The sequence below is a fragment of the Stegodyphus dumicola genome, chromosome 6 (genome assembly GCF_044657685.1).
Source record: "Stegodyphus dumicola isolate Sdum_Otavi_A_Nest chromosome 6, ASM4465768v1".
Lineage (NCBI taxonomy): Eukaryota > Metazoa > Arthropoda > Arachnida > Araneae > Eresidae > Stegodyphus > Stegodyphus dumicola.
The window spans coordinates 225,460,716-225,482,813 of NC_140773.1; the positions used below are offsets into that span (position 1 = coordinate 225,460,716).

At 34.6% G+C, this 22,098-nt stretch overlaps 1 protein-coding gene across 1 annotated transcript; it reads right to left on the minus strand.

The window, feature by feature from the left end:
• Window positions 1-281: 281 nt before the first annotated feature.
• On the minus strand, window positions 282-21,497 carry LOC118187540 (phospholipase A2-like). The gene is made up of 6 exons (XM_035357782.2): window positions 21,419-21,497; window positions 15,871-16,168; window positions 10,142-10,281; window positions 6,707-6,866; window positions 3,072-3,224; window positions 282-530 (listed from the first exon to the last, which is right to left on the minus strand). Exons 2-6 carry the CDS (start codon window positions 16,119-16,121, stop codon window positions 440-442), a joined length of 795 nt encoding a protein of 264 aa, XP_035213673.1. The 5' UTR covers window positions 16,122-16,168; window positions 21,419-21,497; the 3' UTR covers window positions 282-439.
• Window positions 21,498-22,098: the final 601 nt, after the last annotated feature.

Below are 22,098 nucleotides of genomic sequence, written 5' to 3' on the forward strand. Positions count from 1 at the left end.
TTGTGGAATGTTTAAATGCTGATAATTTTTTGCTAAGAGTGCAAATTTACTTTACAACACATTTTTCCCAAACTGCGTTATCAAACATGCTGATAATTAATTTGACGTTGAAATAATTAACTGAATTTCACACTTATATACGAAGGAGGTAATCGCATGATTATCAAGTAGACTTTTAAAGTTTTATGAAGTTGAAATTTAAGAAAAAATTATACAATAAGGCTTACTTACATATGAAGCAGATTACTGAGATTATATCAAAAACATTAATCAACAGGAAATGGATTTAAATTCTTTTTTTATTGTCCGAAGCAAAACTACACAAGACAAACAAATAAAAGTTTAAAAGTTATATATACAACACTCCACTTTATAAGCGTTATTTGTCCTAAATTATAAGAGAATGACATATATAATTCTGTCGAGCTCTAGCAGATTTTCAGACGTATGGTTCTTGATCAAACCACTGCCACTTTTTATCTTCCTCCTCTTGGAATTTATATTTCACGCAGTAGAGTCGCACAGCTCCTCTATAAGAAAAAAATACAGTATTCCAATTTATCACAGGAATTGTTTCAGCAAGGAATTGGAACTAAAGCGCTTGTTCAGAATTAAAGTATTCAAATTTATAATACAAAAATTTCTTTTAACTTGTTTCTGCTAACCGAGCTACAATATCGTGAATCTGAAAGGAATATCCTGAATAGCTTTACATTCTGAAACTTAAAATTCTAAGAAGTAAAACTACATTGACCGAGCCCTAGCTTTCAGCTTCAATACATGCCTGTTATGTTGTTAGTCATGATTATTGTGACTAAGTTTAAATTTATTTTTGTTTCTGTTCTTTGAAACCCTCAACAGTGAGTGGCTATTAGAAGAGAAGTTGAGTACTTGACAATGCGAGCAGAAGTTTACGTTTCTTAGTTTTTTTAAAAATTTTATCAAATTTCACATGAAAACAGTTTTAGTTTGTGTTGCATATTTTGAAATAAACAGCACCAAGCCATTAGTATCTTATTTCAGGAAATATTTCCGAAATTTCTAGGTTCTTACACATAATTAGATAAACATTAAAATTGTACAGACAAGAATTCCCCCAATATACATTTATTTTATCCACACAATATCTGTTATTTACTTAAAATTTGCTGTTAATATTTCCCCCTACTATCTAGTTAAATAAAACTATAAAAATGTTCTGTAGTGGTTTTTTTAACGTGATCTGTCCAGAAATGCTTACATTTTGTACCAATTTGCGCAAGAAAATATTCGGAGAAAAGTTAAGTTTTGAATAACTTTTGAGATAACTGTTTATTAATAATAGATGAATGTAATATGAAACTACTAAATTACTCCATGTTGGACACATTAGGAGAGGAAGTAAATTAGAATTCGCCTCACTGTTGTCCCCTGCGAAGCAACAAATCTAATTCAGCTATAAGAGGGCCACGCTAAATTTAGCATATAACGTGCGTTAATTTACTATAATTTTTATTGAGATTTTAGTGCTTAAAGTAATATAAACTGAAATGAAATGTGCTTACATAAAAACTACTATAATTTTATTACGGAAGAAGAGAAACTGCGATGACTTTGGTACTTACTTATTATCCCGTCCACCATGAAAGTGACGCTAAACAGCGCGATTTAGCGCCAGTTATGGATAAGGGGGACGTTACAACACCATAGACTGCGCTTTCGTTTGATGTAACCCCGATTGATTCTCGATTAGTCACGCATTTTTATGAATAAGAATATAAACTAACTGTTTTTACTATATCAGTGTGCTCCATTTTGGGAAAAGGTTGAAACATAACTTCTGCCTTCTACAGAACAGCAAGCAGAGTAATATTTTAAAATGGAATTTTACCATAAAAAGCATATCAATCAACGCGATATGGTTAACTGAATGTGGTTCGGAAAACAGTCATCAATTGGAACAATACCTCCCTGAAATTTTTATTCACATCGTTCTAAACAGAGCTTTCATTGAAATCAGAGGGGAGGGCCTAACAGAATAATAGAAATCGACAAAAGCCTTTTTACGAAACGCAGAAACGAAGCGGGTGGAATGTTATTTATTAACTAAAGAGAAATTTGTTCAGAATTCCGCAGGAACGACTGGTAAAACTTTTGGGGGTATTTCGTCACTTTCATGGTTGACCAAATGGTACGCAACTGCCATTATTTTTAGCCCATATTGCTAAATTAATGAAATAAAAAAGTTCGAAAGCTTTCAGATTTCACATTAAGCCCAAAGGGGCGTTTTTTAACATTTAGTGTGTTATCTTATTTATTAAATATTATGTTCTTCGCATTTAAACCATAAAATCCAGTATCGCAAAATAATTTTAAAATGAGCGTATGTTTAGAATTTCCGATACACAGTCTCGAGCGCTGGGGATAATGTTTCTCCCCCCGTACAATGTTGCCATTACTAGCTTTGAAATTGTTGAGTTTGGTAACAAAATTTCGTTAAAGTTTCCGAAAATATAAAATAGAATGCAAAACAAATTCGGGGTTCCAGATGCCCATGTCGCGTGGAGGATTACGTTATTCAAAATTGGATGGCTATAGTATCATTGATTTATCACAGTGGGAGAAACATACATATATTTATGCAGATTCTTCATTATTTAATTTCTTTAAATGTAATAGTCGGTGGCAACAGTCTGAAAAGGGAATAAACGCAGAAAGTAAATCGACGCAAAATGCCAAAACGAAATTAATAGCCCTTCCAGACTAATAAAATCTGCAACTGGTAAATATTTAAATTTTTTTCAGGAGAAATTCGTACATCGAAAAAATTATAGCCTTCCCTTTTTATTTATTATAACGGAAGTATATACTTCCAGTTACTACTATTGGTATTTGAAATGGTATTTATTATCACTAAATTTGTGATAGTTTTGTTGAGGGAAGTTTTAAATTTTTATGCATTCAAATTCGTTTGAGATTCGGATTCACGAAAGTTAAATATTGAACGAAATTATAATTATTGCCTAGCTTACTTTAAAAAGTAATTTAAGTACATTTTAGAAACAAGTAAGCTTATTAAAATAAAAACTTACCTCCTCCAAAGCAAACATCCAGAGGTAGGGTAATCGAAATCAAAACATTGTGTCTGTAGCAAGGAAAAGAAGATATATCCAACCGTATTGGAAATCACGCTGTTGACTTTTCTAAAGCACTGACGCATAGCTTCATCGCATTTACAATGCAATCTATGAAGTAGGAAGTAATTGTGTTACTTAGGCTAGGTTACCATTACAGGGAATGTAAAATATTTGTTGCATATTTACTCTCAAAGTAAGTTTCAGCAAAAATTCTTTAATATGCAATTTTATGTTTATTAAGCCTTTTACGGTTAAGATGTATTAAAAACGTTATTTCCCGTTTTACAAAATTATAATTAGGCATTTTGGTTGTATCGAAGCATTTTTTATTTTTTATTTCTTGAATAACAGGCTTTTTGTTTTACCTTCATGACTAGAATGCTAAATTTTAACAAGACAACAGGACTTAATGTTTTTAGTGATTTAGATCAGAGTTGTTGTTATATGTGGCTTTATTGGAAAGATCAATCCAAACATATAAAACACCTCAAGTATCACTTAAGAACAATGATATAAAATCAAAAGAACACATTCAAAGTAAAAATCAAAATAAATTAAACATGGAAACAAAAATAAAAATTTTAAAAATAAATAAATTCAAGGCAGAAAAAAAATCTGAAAGGTTTCAGATTTTAAATTACGTCCAAAGGGGCGTTTTTTTAACGTTTTGCGTGTTACCTTTATTAAATATTATGTTCTTTGCAATTAAACCATAAAATTCAGTTCAATAGTAATGTCGCAAAATAATTGCTTATCTTTAGAATTTCCGATACACAGTTCCGCGGGCTGGAGATAAAAAGGCATTTTCCCCCGTAGAGTGTTGCCATTGCTCGCTTTGAAATTCTTGAGTTAATTAATAAAAAATTGCTAAAGTTTTACTAAATATGAAATCGACAATAAAACAAGTTCCAAATTTCAAATTTGGTTTTCCCCATGCCCATATTCGTCATTCAAAATTCGATGGCTCTATGTACCGTTGTATTAAAATGCGAGAAATATACATACATTTATGCAGATTTTTCATTATTTAATTTCTTCAAATATAATGCAGAACTAACATTGGGTGGCAACAGTTTGAAAAGTGAAACGGACATTTATAGTGATTCAACGCAAAATCGCGAAACGAAAACAATAGTCCTTCAGGGACAAAGACACTTTGGACTAACAACAAGGAAAGAAACATAAGATATAGAGTCTTTAAAAGACGTTCATGAAAGCTCTGGCATTCCAGTATTATTTGCTTTATCTCACCGCGTTTCTGAGGCTCTTTATCTAGTTATGGGCGTATAAGAAGATACTGTGCATTCATGATGCCGGAATTGCAATTTTATTAAGATGATGTGCCATGCAATCGTGGCCTGTTTTAAGTCTTAAGTTTGCCACAGCCTCTTTACGGGTTATTTTGACAAAGCTTGTATCCATATGTCTTGAATGCTAGCCCAGGATTTGCCTGTTCATTTTGCATCCATTAATTTCTCAAAAATATTCTTAGTGTTTTTCTGTCTTGTGGCTCAAGTGTTCCTCTCTTGGCTAGTGAGCCTGCCTTTTGTTTACCGTCGATACCTACATGTGAAAGAATCCATTGAAGAAACGATTCTTTTGTCGAGTTTATAAAGAAAAGTTCAAGATTTGCCTTATTTCCGAGATAATCTGATTTGCATCAGAGTAATGGACTGAATTTTGCTCATGGGAAAGGATAACTTCATGGAGGACATTCTTATCTTGAAAAATATTTTCAAAGAAAATGGAGCACTCCTAATTAAATACTTTGCTGAAATAGTTTAACAAAATTTCATTTACTTTATTTCGTAACAAAAACCTTAATCCTTCAAGAAATATCTTCGAAGTAAGAGGACACACTAAAACTAAATATTTGGATTGAACTCAAGACAAAGCATACCAGGCTATTAAAAGGGGCCTTGGCGGTCTAAAAGAAACTCTCTTAGATTTGTATCACATTACGAAAAATCCAAAGACCACAAACAGCCAGTGCTTCTTGATTTTTTAACCATTAGGAAAAGATTTTATCCACTGATCATTCGAGAAATTATTGGAAGTAAACTAATCAAATATACATTGTAATGCTAAATATAGAAAACGGATCGGATGATTTTCCAAAGACCATTTGCTCGCATTTATCAGAGAATGCCATGCAGCCAGCCTGTCTTCCAAAAAATGACGGGACGATAAATCCTCCGAGATTTAATCTACTTGGCTACTGGCGAACTAACTTCGAATTTCATTAGAAGAAATCCGCAACAAAAACAAGCTCATTTTATTTCAAATGAAACTAATTTAACTTTAGTCAGCAATCATTCCAAAATGTAGGCAAACTTTAGAAAACGCGATGCTGCGGTGCAATATGGAATGATCTTGAAAAGCTGTAATTAGTATTATTAAAGTTTAAAATTCAATTTACTTTCTGGAACACGTCCTTTAAATTCATAGTACCTAATCAAAGTAACTATTAAGAAATAAAATAATGAAAGCAACGTCTCAAATTCCTTTCTCCGAAGAAAATTATGACAGTTCAAACGTTTTCAGTAAAGGCGTGAATGAGATATTTGCCTATTCGAGACTCAGAGAAAAATATTTAAAAGAAGTTATGCAACATAAGCCAAATTTATATTCGTATTAATGAAGTGATAATTGCACAAAGCACGGGCAAATTTGTTTCCGGAAAGCCTCCATGAAGTTAAGGTTTCAGGAGTAAGCAAGTGGCTACACGTTTCTTACTTTAACTCTTTCGCATCGAGAGACGACCCAATCTGTTTTCAACAGACATCGAAAACGCCCGTGTTTACGAATTTGTCTTGGAATAGTTTTTCTTTCCCCCTTCTGCGGTTTCATCCATTCATCCATTGTGTGCAGTTTCACCTTAGGGCCGGATTGCACCTGCGAACGTCAATAGCTTTCCGTATTTCTCCTTTATTTGCTTCAAAAGAATGATTGACATGTCTTAACAACTCGCGAAACCAATGAGCCATACACTAACGTGGAGGGGAAAGAACTAGGTAGAAAATAAACGAGGCGTTGGGGCGGTTTGCCGTTGCCTGAATGAACGGGCGCTACGGGCGATTTCGATGCGAAAGAGTTAAACAGTAACTTACAATCTTCAAAGATATTCCATTAAAATAACGCTACTACATCGTAATTATTCCATTTATTATTAGTAGCATCTTCTGTCGTTAGTAAATTTATAGATATTAGTCTCTGAACTCAAGTGAATAACGGCACTGATTACCATACGATCCACTACGCCAGTTTGACAATTAGCGAGATTCTTTAAGATGATTTGGTTTATCTATCTATGGCAAAGCACCAGACAGCTATCTGCCTAAGGAAAGAGATGCCTTCGCAGAGAACTTTGCAAAGGAAGCTGGCTCGTATGCACATTACACATGGGGATGCAGCCAGCCTGTTTGCCGAGATTTGAAATCCGGACCTAATTACCAGTGGTCAGCGACTTGCCCACTATGATTTCTTTTAAAGATGAAAAACTCATGAATAATGTACAAACAAATAATAAATATAACAAAGGTTAATGGGAAAATCAGATATGTGTTGTCACTATTGCATGAAAAATATACCTGGTAGTTCCGTAAGGATTAATGAGATTGTGCTTGCTTTTCCCAGATTGTATAATATCGTCACAGAAGTCGTGTTCTCTGCAGCAGGCATCAGTTTCGTTGAAAACGCCCAAATCGTGGTAGTTCTCGGCCACATTCCCTGCACCACACCATTTCGTTCCTAAGGAGCGAGAAATTTTGAAAGGTTAAAAAAGAATGGAATTTTGCGTCAAAAGCTATCAACAGGTCAAATTTATCAATTTCAGTTGTACTGAAGTATTTTACGACAGAAATTTACACGAAAGGCTAATAAAATTTGTATTTTAAAGTTTCGATTTTCAGTCTAACTAAACAGTGCATGCTAATTTAGTTATTTAAACTGAAATAAAATTTTTTAAAACTAAAAAGTACAACCAAGTCTTAAACATCGAAAACAACCATTTGACGAGACATTGTAGAGAATGTCTACAGTGCTTGCAATGTTTACTACAACATGCTACTTACCAATAACTATGAAGTTAAAAATTCCCATATTTTTAGAATCCGATTTCCAACGTAATGGTGGTTTGGTTTATTTGATTATGGCAAAGCACATGACGATTATTAACCTAAAAGGAGAGATTCCTTTATGGAAGAGTTTTTAAGGGAAACTTTCACATCAACATTACACATGGGAAAACTCCGAACCCCAATCTCGATGAACAGTTGATCAGAGGACAACATAATTATCATGAGTATTATGTCAAAACATGCCTACTAAAGATTTCAACATACATGAAAATAATTGGCCGCGAACTGCTAACAAGATTTATTAAATTGAAAGTTGAGAGTGCCAGATCTGCCAAAGAGACAAACAGTTGTTCAGTTTTTATCAAAAAGCTTGTAAAAGCTAAGAATTTTAAAATTTATTCCAATTATATTTAATTAACGAAAATATTAGAACTTTAGTAAGCGATATAGCACAATTAAATTCAAGATATTAGCACAATTAAGTTCATCAGACGGATCAGGTAATTCCACTTTGGCGTAGTTTGGCAAAGCTTACGGAAGGAAAAGATCAATTACTTTTATTGTAAACATTTAATATATTAGATACTTTTTGTCTCGAATATATATTTCAAAATCAATCAGTAAACCTAATTAGTTTTTTGTTAGGATCGAAATTTCGCAGCGATCGCTCCGAGTGAGAATTTGAACCATTGTTCCTTTAGCTATTTGGCGGAAAAATACTGTATTTCCCCAGAAATTTTGCATGTGTTCCTTTTTATTATAATAAAACACCACAAACACAAGTTTTAAAAACGAGTTAAAGACAAAAATAATCATAAGTTTTCTATAAAAGCTATTGGAACTTTGAATTAAAAAAACCCGCATTCAAAAATGGCGACGTTGGAAACTGAATATTTGTCATGCGTATGTCTACTGGAATAAATTTTATGCGCATGGTTACAGTTTGGCGTATTCTTTGGCAGTTTCTTCTAAGGTGGTTGCGATAATACGCAAGTATCGAATTTTAAACTTGGCTTACAAATAACCCTTGACTACTTTAAAGAGATCATACAACGCTAGCTTTCCTGCTTTTAAGAACTTCATAGTAACGGTAGATTTAACGACTTATTTCAATACATATCCCATTTAATGCGCTATAAACATTTTAAAGTATTCAAAATAAATCTGAATTTGACTGAATTTAGTAAGAAATTAAGTTTACGCATATCAATATCAGCTATTGCCGCGCCTATTTAAGTGTCATTTGAAGGCTAAAGAGTTAAATTATGATTAAAGAAGATATAAAGAATTTTATTTTAAAATACTATAGATTTGATTTATAGGGAAATTAAAAATGCGAAGAACTACTGAAATTGTTTATGAATATACTGGGCAAATTGCTGTATTAATAAGGTGAGTTGCTTCTACAGAGACAGCTTCAGATATATTCTCTCAGACTAGCCTTCGTGCAGCATATTTCAACCTGGGTTTTTAGTATCTTGATGTCAGCGACGATGACGAGTTCCTGTTGGTGTGAGTGTGATTTGATGAACTAGCAATAGAGAAGTTTTGCAGAAATCCTCCTTGCCTTTCTTCGTTCTGGCCTCAAACTTGATTAATATACTTCATCTAGCTAAAGAATCAAGGTTAGGTTTAGTTTACTAAGGCAAAGCACACCAGGACTATCTGCCTAAGGGCAGGGATACCTTCGTGGTAGACGTTCCAAGCGAAACTGTCTCGTATACACATTCAACATGGGGGAAAACCCTGAAAACGGTTAAGAATATCATAGAGGAAAATAATTAAATGTACGAGTATTAGCAAGCTCACCATGATCAGCTTATGGAAGGATTTTTGTTTAAAAGTATGCTTATTTTGACAATAAGTTGCAGTTACTGATACTGAGAAAAATATAAAGAAAAGCTAGGATATAAAATAAATAAAAGTAACCAAGACCGAATGAGAAATAACCTCAATGTCTACTATTCAGTAATATGATATTGACAGATAAAGCTTAAGTACGAGTTCTCGTTGTCCGTTTCTGCAGTTCGCAAAAGGCGAATGATATTTACGTGCTTGGGACTTACCGGGAAGTTTAGAAGCTTGAAAAGTACACAGTTTTGAGTTCGAACATTTAATCTTTCACTTTTATTTAATATTAATGTTATTTAATTTCACCGCCCGTTGGCGAAGTGGCTAGCGCTCTGCGCTACTGAACCACTGGTCCGAGGTTCGATTCACGAGCTGGGCAAGGTTGACTCATCCTTTCATCCCTTGAATGGGTCGATAAATTGAGTACGAAGTTCGATTGGGGACTAAAAACTGGGGATTCTGCGACAAGCTGACCACTTGTCCAGGGAATATGCTGATGCGCTCCGGGGTCCAAGGTCAAGAAAGCAAATTTCGTGGCACTGCAGGCTGTGGCCCACTAGGGCTTTTGAGCCACTAAGCTCAGTCTGTTTTAGTTATTCAACTTAATTTTTGTAAAGCCACCACTTACCACCCCCCTACAATTGAGAGAAATTTCGTATATTGCAGTTAAAATGCTTTTATAGATTTGAACAATAGTAAATCTGACAATTAATTCTAGAAGGTTATTTTTAAATAAACATCTTAGTATAAGCAGTATCTATAAAATCTTTTATTGTACGTGATATTGAGAACTCCGCCATAATACAGTGGAAGATAAAGCGAAATGTAATGTACACTGGGTAAATTTTTGAACTATTTCAGAATTTAAATGCTGGAATTAAACTAATAAATAAAAACGACAAAATTTAAAGAAACACACCAATAAACAAAGTTTATTATTAATCTCAATTTCATAGGAAAGTTAGTTTTACAGAAGAATTTTCTGTAAAAACAGAAGAATATATACAGAAGAATTTTCTGTAAAAGTAATACCAGTATAATAGAGATACCTGAAACAAAAAGGACTTAATGCGAAATTTCAATTCGGTTACTTACCAGGGAAAATGAAGGACTGATTGAAAATTTCAGACATCCTAAAGTCAACTGTTCTACAGCTGTCCAACATGCGAGCAATTTGTGACGTCACCACTTCTCTTTCTCGAAAGTGTCTGTCATGAAGCCTTGCATTTCTGTAGCTGGAACGTAAGACAGAAGTGTGAAAAATTTCACATTAAACTGGTTATGTGGTTTCATAACTTTTGGTATTTAAAATACTGAAGTTGTAAGGTTTCAGCTAAAATTATGAAGAATACCAAAATATTTATCAAGAAATATTTCTTCCCTCGAGTGTGATATTCAAACGGCAACTCCATTATACAGTCCCACCCCTTTACATTGCTTAAACATACAGTGTTATCCTGTCAACATAGGAGGGATCAGCTTCTAGTGTTTACCTTCCTATGATAAATCTCTTTGAAAGTGGCCATTTTTTAGAAGATTGAGCAGTATTGAACATCTGCAACAACTACCTCGACAACAGACAAATACAGTCAAACTCGGGTGTCCTCGCCTCAGAGGATTCACAGAATCAAAAACAGGATGCATCAGAAAAATGTATGCACACTTTGAGCTGTCATAAAATTTATTATCATACCTTTATTACCATAATCTTATAAAAAAGTAATGTTACGTTTCCTCAACATGTGGCAGCAGAGCCGTCGGTGTAATTGCGCGATCCACTGACATGGCGGATGTATGTTTAAACTTCCAAAAGCAGAAGCAAGTTATGAAATGGTACTGAAAGTTTGATAATGTTGCGGTTCAGAGACAGCGGAGATGTTGAGTATGGGATTGATTCACCTTTAAGGCTAACAATTACGCGTTTACGCGAAAAATTCGAGGTTCATGGAACAGTGTGTCATGTGCAGAAAGGCCGATCAGAGAGACCTCGCGCGGCTACATGTTACGAATCCTCAGTTTATTGGAAATGCTTCAATGGTCACCACAAAACTCTTCAAAGCAAGGATCACATAAATGTGGTGTAACTGCTAGTGGTGAACAATAATTTAACAGGCCATTGGATAGGACGCAGGAGACCAATCGAGTTTTCTGCACACTGTCCAGACTTTAAGCGCCTCAATTTTTTCTTATGGGGCACAGTAGAAGATGAGGTGTACTGTCGTAAACCATGTCACCTTGATACATTTTGGGATGAGATTCAAGCGATGTGCGTGGAAATCCCATTTTTGATGCGAGGTACGGAATCATCGTGATTCCTACTCAGAAATGTATACATGAAAGCCACTATTTGGAACATTCTGTTTAATCAAAAAGTACACTTATTTTTCAAATTGGACTATACGCTTATTTATTCTAGAACTTTCACTTAGTAGGGAGAAAAATGAATTTTTTGTGACAGTTTAAATTATGTATACATTTTTTCTGACGCAGCCTGTTAAGTGACACTGCAGAGCTCTGCTGTTCTAATTACAAGCGAATTGTTGGAGCAGTAGCGTTGAATGCGTCTGCAAATTACCATTGCCACCGTTCTCCTTTTTTCGTATATTGCTTAAAGGAACTTCAGCATGGTTTGGTTTATTAAGATTACAGTAAAGCACACCAGGGATATCTGCCTAAGGGAAAGGATGACTTTGCGGAAGACTTTATAAAGGAAACTGGCTTCTATACACTTTACACATAAAACCTTAAACGCCCATGCAGCCAGCCCGTTCGCCTAAAATCGAACCCAGGTTGAAACTACCAGTGTTCAGCGACTTTACCTATGGTCTTCAGGAACTTCAGTATAATAAACATTTAACACAACGTGCAAGCAGATTAGCTCGGACAATAAGCTTGGTTTCTAAAAATGGGCCTTAAAAGCAGTGATGAGGTTTACATAAGAGGTTTTCAAATCGTTATTAAATTTTAACAGGACAGACTTGAATTTAATGTGAGCAGACCTTACAGTTTATATATCACGTTAACTTTAGAGAGGAAAATAAAGTTTAATAACATATCTAAATAAAGTTATTAAGGTATATAAAATGCTACCCAAATAATTAATTAGAAAATATTTAATCTAACCTGTTAGTAAATTTACAATTTGTTCACTCTTTAAAGTTGTAATAAAGTTTAAATCCTTCATTTTTGTCAATAATTGAATGCCATATTGTTTTAATTCTTATAGCATTCAGCATACGCAAAAAATTTGAAAAATTGAAGCCAAATCCTTTTTCAGAAATTAAACACCCCAATTTCAAGCTAATAACAGTTTTCATAATTCGTTGTATTTACTGGAGAATCGGCTGCAAATTCATCACGCTGATCAAAGACAAATATATTAAAATTATCGAAGATAATTATCAGCTGGAGTTTTATAGTAATCAAAAAGCAGTTAATACTTCAATTAGAGATGTTTTATTTACGCAACGAAGAACATAACATTGAATTTAAGGCAATTCTGAATTGTGAAAACTATCAGTAATGTTAATACGCCTTATAAGATAAAGAACATGCAGTCTGAAATAAAATAATGGCTGGAGAATTATTAGAAAAAGTAAGAATACGAAGAATATAAGTTAAAATCTTAAAAGCATTACTATTTTTTTGAAAGCCCTATTACTTGAATAATTAATCTACTTTTAATATTTAAAGTACTTGCCGGTTTTACAAGAGACAAAAACCGCCAAAGAAAAAGATGTCGCCAAATTTATGTATCATCTCAAAAATAAAATAGCCCTTTTAAAAATGTTGGAATTTGAATCGAAATTAAAAAAAAAAAAAAAAAAAACCGAAAGCTTTCAGATTTTATATTACGCCCAAAGAGGCTTTTTTAACTTTTGCGTGTTACTTTTATTTATTAAATATCATGTTCTTCGCACTTAAACCGTAAAATTCAATTCAACAGAAATATCACATAATATTTAAAAGTGCATATATTTAGAATTTCCCATACACGGTCTCGCGCGCTAGAGATAAAAATGTTTTTTTCCCGTTAGTGTTGCCACGGCTCGCTTTGAAATCGTTGAGTTTGTTAATCAAAAATTCGTTAAAGTTTTACAAAATATGAAACAAAATAAAACAATTCTAAATTCGGGTTTCCAGATGCCCATATTCGGGTGGAGGATTACGTTTTTCAAAATTGAATGAATGGCTCTAGGAAGCGTTGTTTTATCACAATGCGAGAAACATGCATTCTTCATTATTTAGCATTTCTTTAAATATAATAAAGGGCGATAATGTTTGATGGCAACAATTTGAAAAGTGAAACGCCACGAAATGCCAAAACGATGTTAATAGCCCTTCTGGGCCAAAGCTCTTTAAGCTAAAAAAACTATTTCAAAAAATTATGCTTTTGGGTTTTAAATATTCTATTTGATCACTCTAATTCTTCACTAGATTTATACACAGTAATATCCAAGGCATTAAAGTCTTTTATCGTACAGGAAGAGACTTTCCCCATTGCTCACGAACAGCTTTTCAAATTTTCAGGTCTCGACGTTTGGACAACCTGTTTTTAGAAGTTCATAAGCGCAAAAATACGCTGGTGTTCGATCAGGAGATTTAGTACGGATATGAGTGAAGGGTTATAGCCTTGATATCCGTCTCTTGTTTCATGTTTTACGGGAAACTAACGGTAGATTTTGACGTGTAGCTTCCTGCTTTGTCTTGATGCAGTTCTACCGATTGATCCCACTGTGTGTAAAGAAGAGGTATTTCACATTTGAAAACGATGTAAAATATGTTTTGGATATTACGCAGAGTTGATCTAAACATTTTTTTTCACTGCCTTTATTTTTAATTTGCCGCTGCATAAAAAACCAGCAACAATCTTAAATCCCTTAGAAAAACTTGGATTCAATAAACTATGTTTTAAGTTATCTCCTCTGTGATAATAAATGGATCCCTTTATTGCAGTCAATTTAGTGTTGTCAAGATTCGTTTATTGGGACATTTTTGCACCGGTCAATGTTTCTCAAAGAATTTTGCAGCGCGTTCTGCGTTCGGCGGTATGTCGTGGAGAATTTTCTTTTAACATTAAAGATCTTACTTTTTTGGAACATTCGAAACGTTTCGCAGTTTGCTTGGTTACGTGTTGGGAGCAATTTTTCCATTTGAAGGTAAATTTTGAAATTGTTTTCCTTGTTGACATTAACCCTATCGTAGGTATCGGAACACCATAGCTTTCACAACGTGTTTTAATAACTACATACGAATAATGTTCTTCGGAAGCACAAAATCATAGCCTTATAATCTTCCATCCATTAGTTCTTTAAAAGCGACATTTTGCATGAAAAAAAAACAGTCAAGTATTAAACGATAATTTATACTTTCAAAAATATAGTTGCAGTAAAAAAAATTCTAAGCAGAAGATCAATTTTGCTTTGCTGTAAAAAACATTTTAAAAATATGCGAACAGACTTTGTAAAAGCGAGCATTTCTCAAGCTTTTTCTTCATATCCTTTTTCCCCCCTCATACCTTTTTTGCGGGCTGCCTACGCCCAATAAATGCTGAAATAATTTGTTAAAAGTTGAATCTAAATTACGAGGGCTATCCAGAAAGTAGATTACGTTTTGGAATAAAAAAATAAACAAAGTATAGGAAACAAATATTATTATATACAGATGAAAGCCACACTCAAATACTACTTTTCTACATAGTCACCATACAAATTAAGGCATTTATCGTAGCGATGTACGAGCTTGGAAATTCCTTCGTCGAAAAATTCGGCCGCCTGCGCCTTCAACCACTTCGTTACCTCTTCTTGCCTTCCATCTTGCACAAAACTTGTGGTAACCGAGCTTTTCGCTGATGATTTCGTGCAACAAACTTCGCGAAATTTGTGGAAAACTCAAAGAAAGTTCCGTTATTGTGAAATTTCGATTTTCACGGACTTTAGCATCGACTTTTTCGAGAAGTTCGGCGGTCACTATGCTGGGTCTCCCACTTCGATCGCAGCTCGCGAAATTTTCAATTAACGCAGACATTTCAAACCGTCACAGTATCTGAACGGAGCACAGCACGAACCTCTCACTAGCACGGCTAGATGCAGACTGAGCTGCGCAACGCTCTGACCCCAAGATGGCCGCGCTAGCCCCGCCCCTAGCGCACACAGACGGAAACGTAATCTACTTCCTGGATGGCCCTCGTAAAAAAATTCCATGCGACAGAAAAAGTACCCGAAAGAGGATACCAAAAAAGTAAGTAATTACGACACAATTCGCGACAGTTAATTTAAAAAGGATGTTTTTACGGAGAACTGTTCAAGCAAAACTGACTCATGTATATGCTATGAGCGGAAAACCACATAAATGTTATCCACAGCTGAAGAGTTTTCAGTCTGAATTTGAAATTGTAAATTTTCCCGTTTACTTACATTACGCCAATTTTGCTGCTAACTTTTAGTTTCTTTAAGTTACGTAAACATCTTGAAGTGATCCCGAGAATTGAGATTAATCGCAAACGTTTTGCTTGCCTACATTTCTGGGATGGGCAACTAGAATCTCACTTTTGTGTCACGATTTCGACGCTGATCTAAATTACGCTATGGACTACCTTTATTTTTTCAATACTAGTAGCATTTATTATTGACACTGAATGGCTCTCAAGGATTCAGCATTCATATTAGCGATTTCTTTCTAGATTCGATTTCGGTAAACTGTTAGATTGATTTCCCCCAAGCTGCTAACTGCCTGATAATGTTTTAAGCAGCGAAGCCAAAGAAAGATGTACAAAGGATTAAAATACAAATTTTTTAAAATTTCGAAAAAATGATCATACTTACAGAGCTGTCAGGACATGGCACTTGTACTCTTTGCTGTCCCGATGTACGGTAGAACTTCTGGAACCAGTTTCGAGAAATGTTTTTAACTCGTGCTTCCTGAGCAATCTATCTGCAGGAGTAGATTTTGTTTTCGAAGATGACACCTGTGATGCTCTAATGCAAAGCGGAACGAGGACGGACAACGCCAGCGCGATCAACACTGAAGTTCTGTTCACTGTCAAGAGTTTCGAAAGCATGCTAATGGAGTACATTACAAAAGAGAAAAACCGAAATCTTGATCCCAAGCAGAAAGGGGGCTCTGGGGAAAGAGTAAAAAACACCAGAATTGAACATTTTTATTTAAATAAAAAAATAAACGGGAAAATATAGAAATTTTAAGTTTTTCACAAAAGAATAGATTTCAAGCTTGAAGACCATGTTCTTTTGTAAGAAAGCACTATGGACAAGGAATTGAATAGTTTCTGAAATATTCATTTAGGATTTTATATTACGTTTCAGAAATACAAAAACCGAACGAATAGACCAGGTGTTCTCAACCCTATGCCCGATGGCACCATGGCGCTACGCGATCGTTTAACGTGTATCCACCGCTGTGCGATTATAACAAAAATGTTTTAGATTTCAATAAAAATGTTTCAGATCTCAATAATATTCCACGTGAAAGTTCTAGATATTAAAAAAAAATTGTGCCTAACACAGATACGAGATCAAGGCGAAATGCGATCTCTTTTTTATGTTGCATGTATTATTTTAACTCTATCCAACTATAAATTCACCTTGAAAAGTGAATGGTACCCGCCGTCCAAGAGAGATTCTAGAATGTGCTCTCGAGGGCAAAAAGGCTGGGAACCTCTGGAACAGATTATGTTTGATCGGCACTAATTTATTATAAGCCAAAGTAAAATTTGATTTTTAACTGTCGCTTAAAAATAAAATCATTTTACCTTGCCATTTGTTAGATTTCCGGTACCTGTCATCGCTGTATATCTAGCAAACTTGCCTTTAGCTTTTACTGTGTTTGGATTATGGTTTATGCATTTCTGACAATTTGAAAATCGCCAATCTAATGATATCAAATTTTAAATATGAAAAAAAATATTTGAACGTGTCATCTTAATTAGAATACACTTAGTGCATTGATAATTAAATTTAGTGACGAACAAAATTACAGATGCACACATGAAAAGAATGCCTTCTTGCGGTGTTTAATTTTTCGACTACTCGTACTCTACATTTGGTTTAGTTGATTACGCTTAAGAGAGTATACGAGGTGTAGAGTATTAAGTATACGAGGGCTACCTAAGAGAAGAGATGCCTTCATGAAGGACTTTCTACGGGAGACTGTATCAACATTACACAATGGAAAACTATGAAAATGCCCATGTAGTCAGACCGTTTGCCTGGAATCAAACCGATGTCGAACTACTAGTGTTCAGCGACGCTCGGCTGCTGTTGTTTCCTCTTGTACGAAACTCTGGCGATTTATTTTCGATTAAATAGGTGGAAATCATACTTGTTCAGAAAAGCGTTACATTATGGTAACCTGTTCTTCACTACCCGAATCCCTATTATGCCACTGCGAATAAGCTGGGAAGATAAATATCTTTCTAGTAATTTCATTACGAGATTTAACTTTTTTGATTACTGCTCATTCCTTTAATGGAAGATTTCAAATTTTTGAGGGCAAGAAGGTGAGATAAAGATCAGTAGAACTACTTAAGCGTCCATTACTCACAAGGCCATAATCTCGATTTCTACCTTGTGGTAGAACTGCTTACGATTTTTGACGATGTTAAGCGAAATCAGTAGCTTTGTTAATTTTGCATTAATTTCATTTCCTGAAGCTATATACACTCAAACCTGTTTTTCTGCGGTCTTTTTTGGTGAGGTATATGGAAATTTCAATAAAATTGGAACATAACTGGCGAAAGAAAAGGAGTTCCAATCTTGTATATCTGGCTACCGAAGCATATACAAGCGTCTAGTGGAACAACAGTCGTCGCAAAATCTGATTACCGACTACATGGTAACTGAAAAAAGTAAACTCTAAAAGACCGTTTTTTATAGCTACTCGTCAAGTTTTGTGCGATTTTTGTAAGAGTTTTTTTATGCTGTCCCTATCCACCGCACAAAAACAGGTTTGAGTGTATATCATTAGGTTTGCCGTTACTGCTTTAGTTAAATATTTCGACCCAAAGTCACATCCACCCAAGTAGCACATGACGCAGCAAAGACGTTACACCACGACCAGTTTGCAAATTCTTTGCTACGTCATGTGCTACTTGAGCATTTGATCCAAAGCGACAAACCGCTAATCACAAAATACACTTTGCTGTATTGAGACAAATTATACTGCATAATCGTAAGTCATCCCAAACATCCAGCGGTGTTTTCTAGTTCAGTAGTTTAATTCTCGTTAAAGAACATTAAAACTCGAGTGAAGAGAAACATGACTTAAGAATTACTATGATTTTCTAAAGAGTACGTTCTAATATGCATATTGTAAATTGAGCAATAAGTTATCAGTGTGCTGTTAGATCAAGGACAAATCCTGTTTTTAATTTCCTCGTGAAAGAAGATATTTACGATTATAAGTAAAAGATAGTATGGTTAATCTTTGAATTATGGTAACTTGGCGATTTTTTGGCGAAAATTTGGTGATCAACCCGGCTACGGCAACCTGCTAGTTTTTTTTTTTTGGACGCCATTTTGTTTTCACGAAGTAAAAGCTTTTTTTTACTCAACATTTTTTTCCAACAATCTGCTAGCCGAATTACGCTTATGCTAGAACTTTTGTGGAACAAAAATGCTTAATCATGACGAAGATTAGATTCGAAATTGGGAGAAACTGCAGAATCGCAAACTGCTTGCCGTGTTTTTAAGAATTTAAGAATTGCACATACACGGTATCCATGTACACGTCGACCTATTTTCGCTTAAAAAACATCCCAGAATTGCACAAAAATGGCATTGCCCACACTCATGTACACTGCTAAAGTCCTAGCTAGTAACCTTTATCGCCTTACCAAAATGTCGCCAAACTACTTGTTACCATATTCCGATTAGCCGATATTTTTCGATAAGTTTTCAAATGAGATTTATTTTAAAACTGAAAACTGAAATTAAATATTTTTGCTTCTTACTCGGCAATGCGGAAACAAATTTGATTTAGCAGGTGTTTTTTAGTCAAATACGGCTAAACACTTGAAAACTTCTAAGTGTTTGGCTTATTCGATTATTTGGTTTGGTTTATTCGATCATGGCAAAGAATTGGCCCACCAGCGGCCGAGCGGTAAAGTCGCTGAACACTGGTAGTTCGGTCCGAGGTTCGAATCCCGCGAACGGGCTGGCTGCATGGGTGTTTTCGTGGTTTTCCCCATGTGTAACGTGTATACGAGCCAGTTTCCCTTAGAAAGTCCTCCACGAAAGGCATCCCTCCTCTTAGGCAGATAGCCCTAGTGTGCTTTGCCATAATTAAATACACCACCACACCATGGCAAAGAATTCGAAGACTATTTAAGGGGAGGTATGTCTTCGGGGATTTTAAGAAAAACCAACTCGTATACACTTTATAGATGGAGAAAACAACAAAATTTCCAAGCAGCCAGCTCGTTCGCTGGGATTCGAACCACAAGCAACTTTACCGTTCGACAGCTGGTGAGCTAGGCACTTAAGGGAAAGGATGTCTTCGTGGCGGACTTTGTAAGGGAAACTGGCTGACATTCACGTTGTACATTAAGAAAATCGACGGAAATACCCATGCAACTGAGATCGGGGCCTGAACTGAAATATATACATGGGCTATGAGCTATATTATGTACGCGATCCAAGAGGAGCCTTTATTTTAATAAGGCAACGATATTAACAAGTTGGATAAGAAAGTTGAACCTCCGAGATCACTTAACTTTAGCAAGCTGGCATGTGAAAAATTCGAGAAATGTCAAAGAAGGAAGTTAAAGGGAAGAGACCTCTGTATCTGTATTGCAAGGATATGAATCTGACGGAAAGCGTCGAGAAGCAAAAGTCACGCCCCAGCTTAAGCTAAAATCAGAAATGAACATAAACTATACAAGTAATGCAAGCAAAAAAAAATTATACAGTTATTTGCAGCTCATGAATTAGGAAATGCAGGAATAAATTAAGTTCATATTCAAGGAAATACTAAATACAGTAAAGGCAATACAAGCTAGGTTACGAAATTACAGTCTGTTAAGCAGGTAGCAAATAGCTTGCCCGAATTACTTTCTCCAACGATTTGGTAATTAAGGGCTTTCAAACGTTTGCAGCAGCACAGTGAAGTATGGTCAAGAAAATTCATTAAATTTAGAAATGTGGTCCACTATAGGAGCCTATTTTCAAATCATCATTGATCGGTTTATTTCTAATCAGGTAATAAGCATTTACAATTCTTCTGTACTACCTGCAATTTGGTTCATTGGAGATACGCAACATAGAATTGATTTTATAATAACAGGTAAATCCATCTTTTCTTATTTAACGAGAGTTCAATGTAGTTTCTGAGCAGCACAGAAAGTTCGTTAGGGATAACACATGCTATTTGATACAGCCAGTTCGTAAGAACCTAGCCCACCAGCGGCCGAGAGGTAAAAGTCACTGAACACTGGTAGTTCGGCCCGAGGTTCGAATACCACGAACGAGCTGGCTGCATGGGTGTTTTCGTGATTTTTCCAACTGTAAACGCGTATACGAGCCATTTTCCTAAGAAAGTCTTCCTCGAAGGCATCACTTCCCTTAGGCAGATAGCCCTCGAGGCTCTGCCGAGTTTAATCTCATAAAATTAAGCCATATGAAGCTACGGCTAATCATAATCTCTTCAAATAATTAATAAGACTTATAATTTTCTCAAATGTGCCGAACAATCAGAGTTATGACTTAAAACATTTAAGCCACTCTTAAGAGAATATTGAATTATATTTAAACTTAGAAACTTAAGTCTTAAAAGTAAAGTTCAGAAGTAGAAAAGATGCTATGCATATAAGTAATTTAAAACAAACCACCGTGGATTACAATTAAAGGAAACCATTTCTGATAGCTTCAAGACTCTTATCTCTGATGTAAATATTGCAAAATGCAACTTCCTTTGAAGTTTTGCTTTTATATTCAAGAAAGCTTACGAAAATTCATATCACAAAATAAATTCTGAAGCAATATAAAATAAACAAGAATTTTGAATTAGGACATTTTTTAGAGATCCTCAAAAGAAACTGCATGCTCTCTCACACATTTTGATACGTCTGTAGTAAGGGTCTGTAAGAATTTTAGCTAGAGACTTCTTTCTTATAAAGTCAACTACATCTTTATAAGAATATTTAAAATTCTTATTTATCTTTCATTTGGCGAATTTACGCCGAAAGTAATTGCATAATAAGCATCAGTTTGGAAAGAAAACTTTTGTTACAATATTAAGTATTAAATTCACTGCTATAAAAATAAATAATGCGAGAAAATATAAACCAAATACATTTGTTACGCTACTACAAAGAAAGGTTGTGAAAACATTCCGTTACTAAACAAATATGGCACTTACTCGAGCTCACTTCATTAGCGTTGATTTAGAACTTAGTTCGGATTACAACACGTAAAATTTAGACATGTGTTTAGACAAGTACTAGACGTTGAATACAATATGCGCATGCGCGGATCGAAAATATCTTTCCACACAATTTGCATAAATAACAAAATTTTAAACCTGATTCAAATAGATACTTAAAGTATTCTAATGCATAACGATGGAAGACATTATCAGTTCCTGTACCTGTTATTTTATTATTAATATCAAGTTCATAATAACATTATTTAAAATTCCTGGGACATATGAGGCTTTACATATTAGGGAGAACAAACGAGGTTTCAAAATTTCAAGAAAAGTGACTTCAATCAATACCTTCGTATTATATCACAAATGATTTATGAGCCTCATATTACAAATGAGTACTGATTGCTATTGATAAAATTTCACGAATTCTGCTGAAATACCTCTTTTTATATTATAAAATAGTATAAAAGTGCTCTGTGTTCATAAAGGATCCGTTATAATATTGGAATGTAATTATTTATTCTTAAACTTCTACGGTACATTGACAAAAATATCACGAGAAAAATAATCAATAAATAGAAAAAGTAAGTAAAGAAAGAAGTCTGAAAGGTTTCAGATTTTACCGGTCGCCCAAAAGAGTTTGTTAAAATTTGACGCTGAGTTCGCAATTT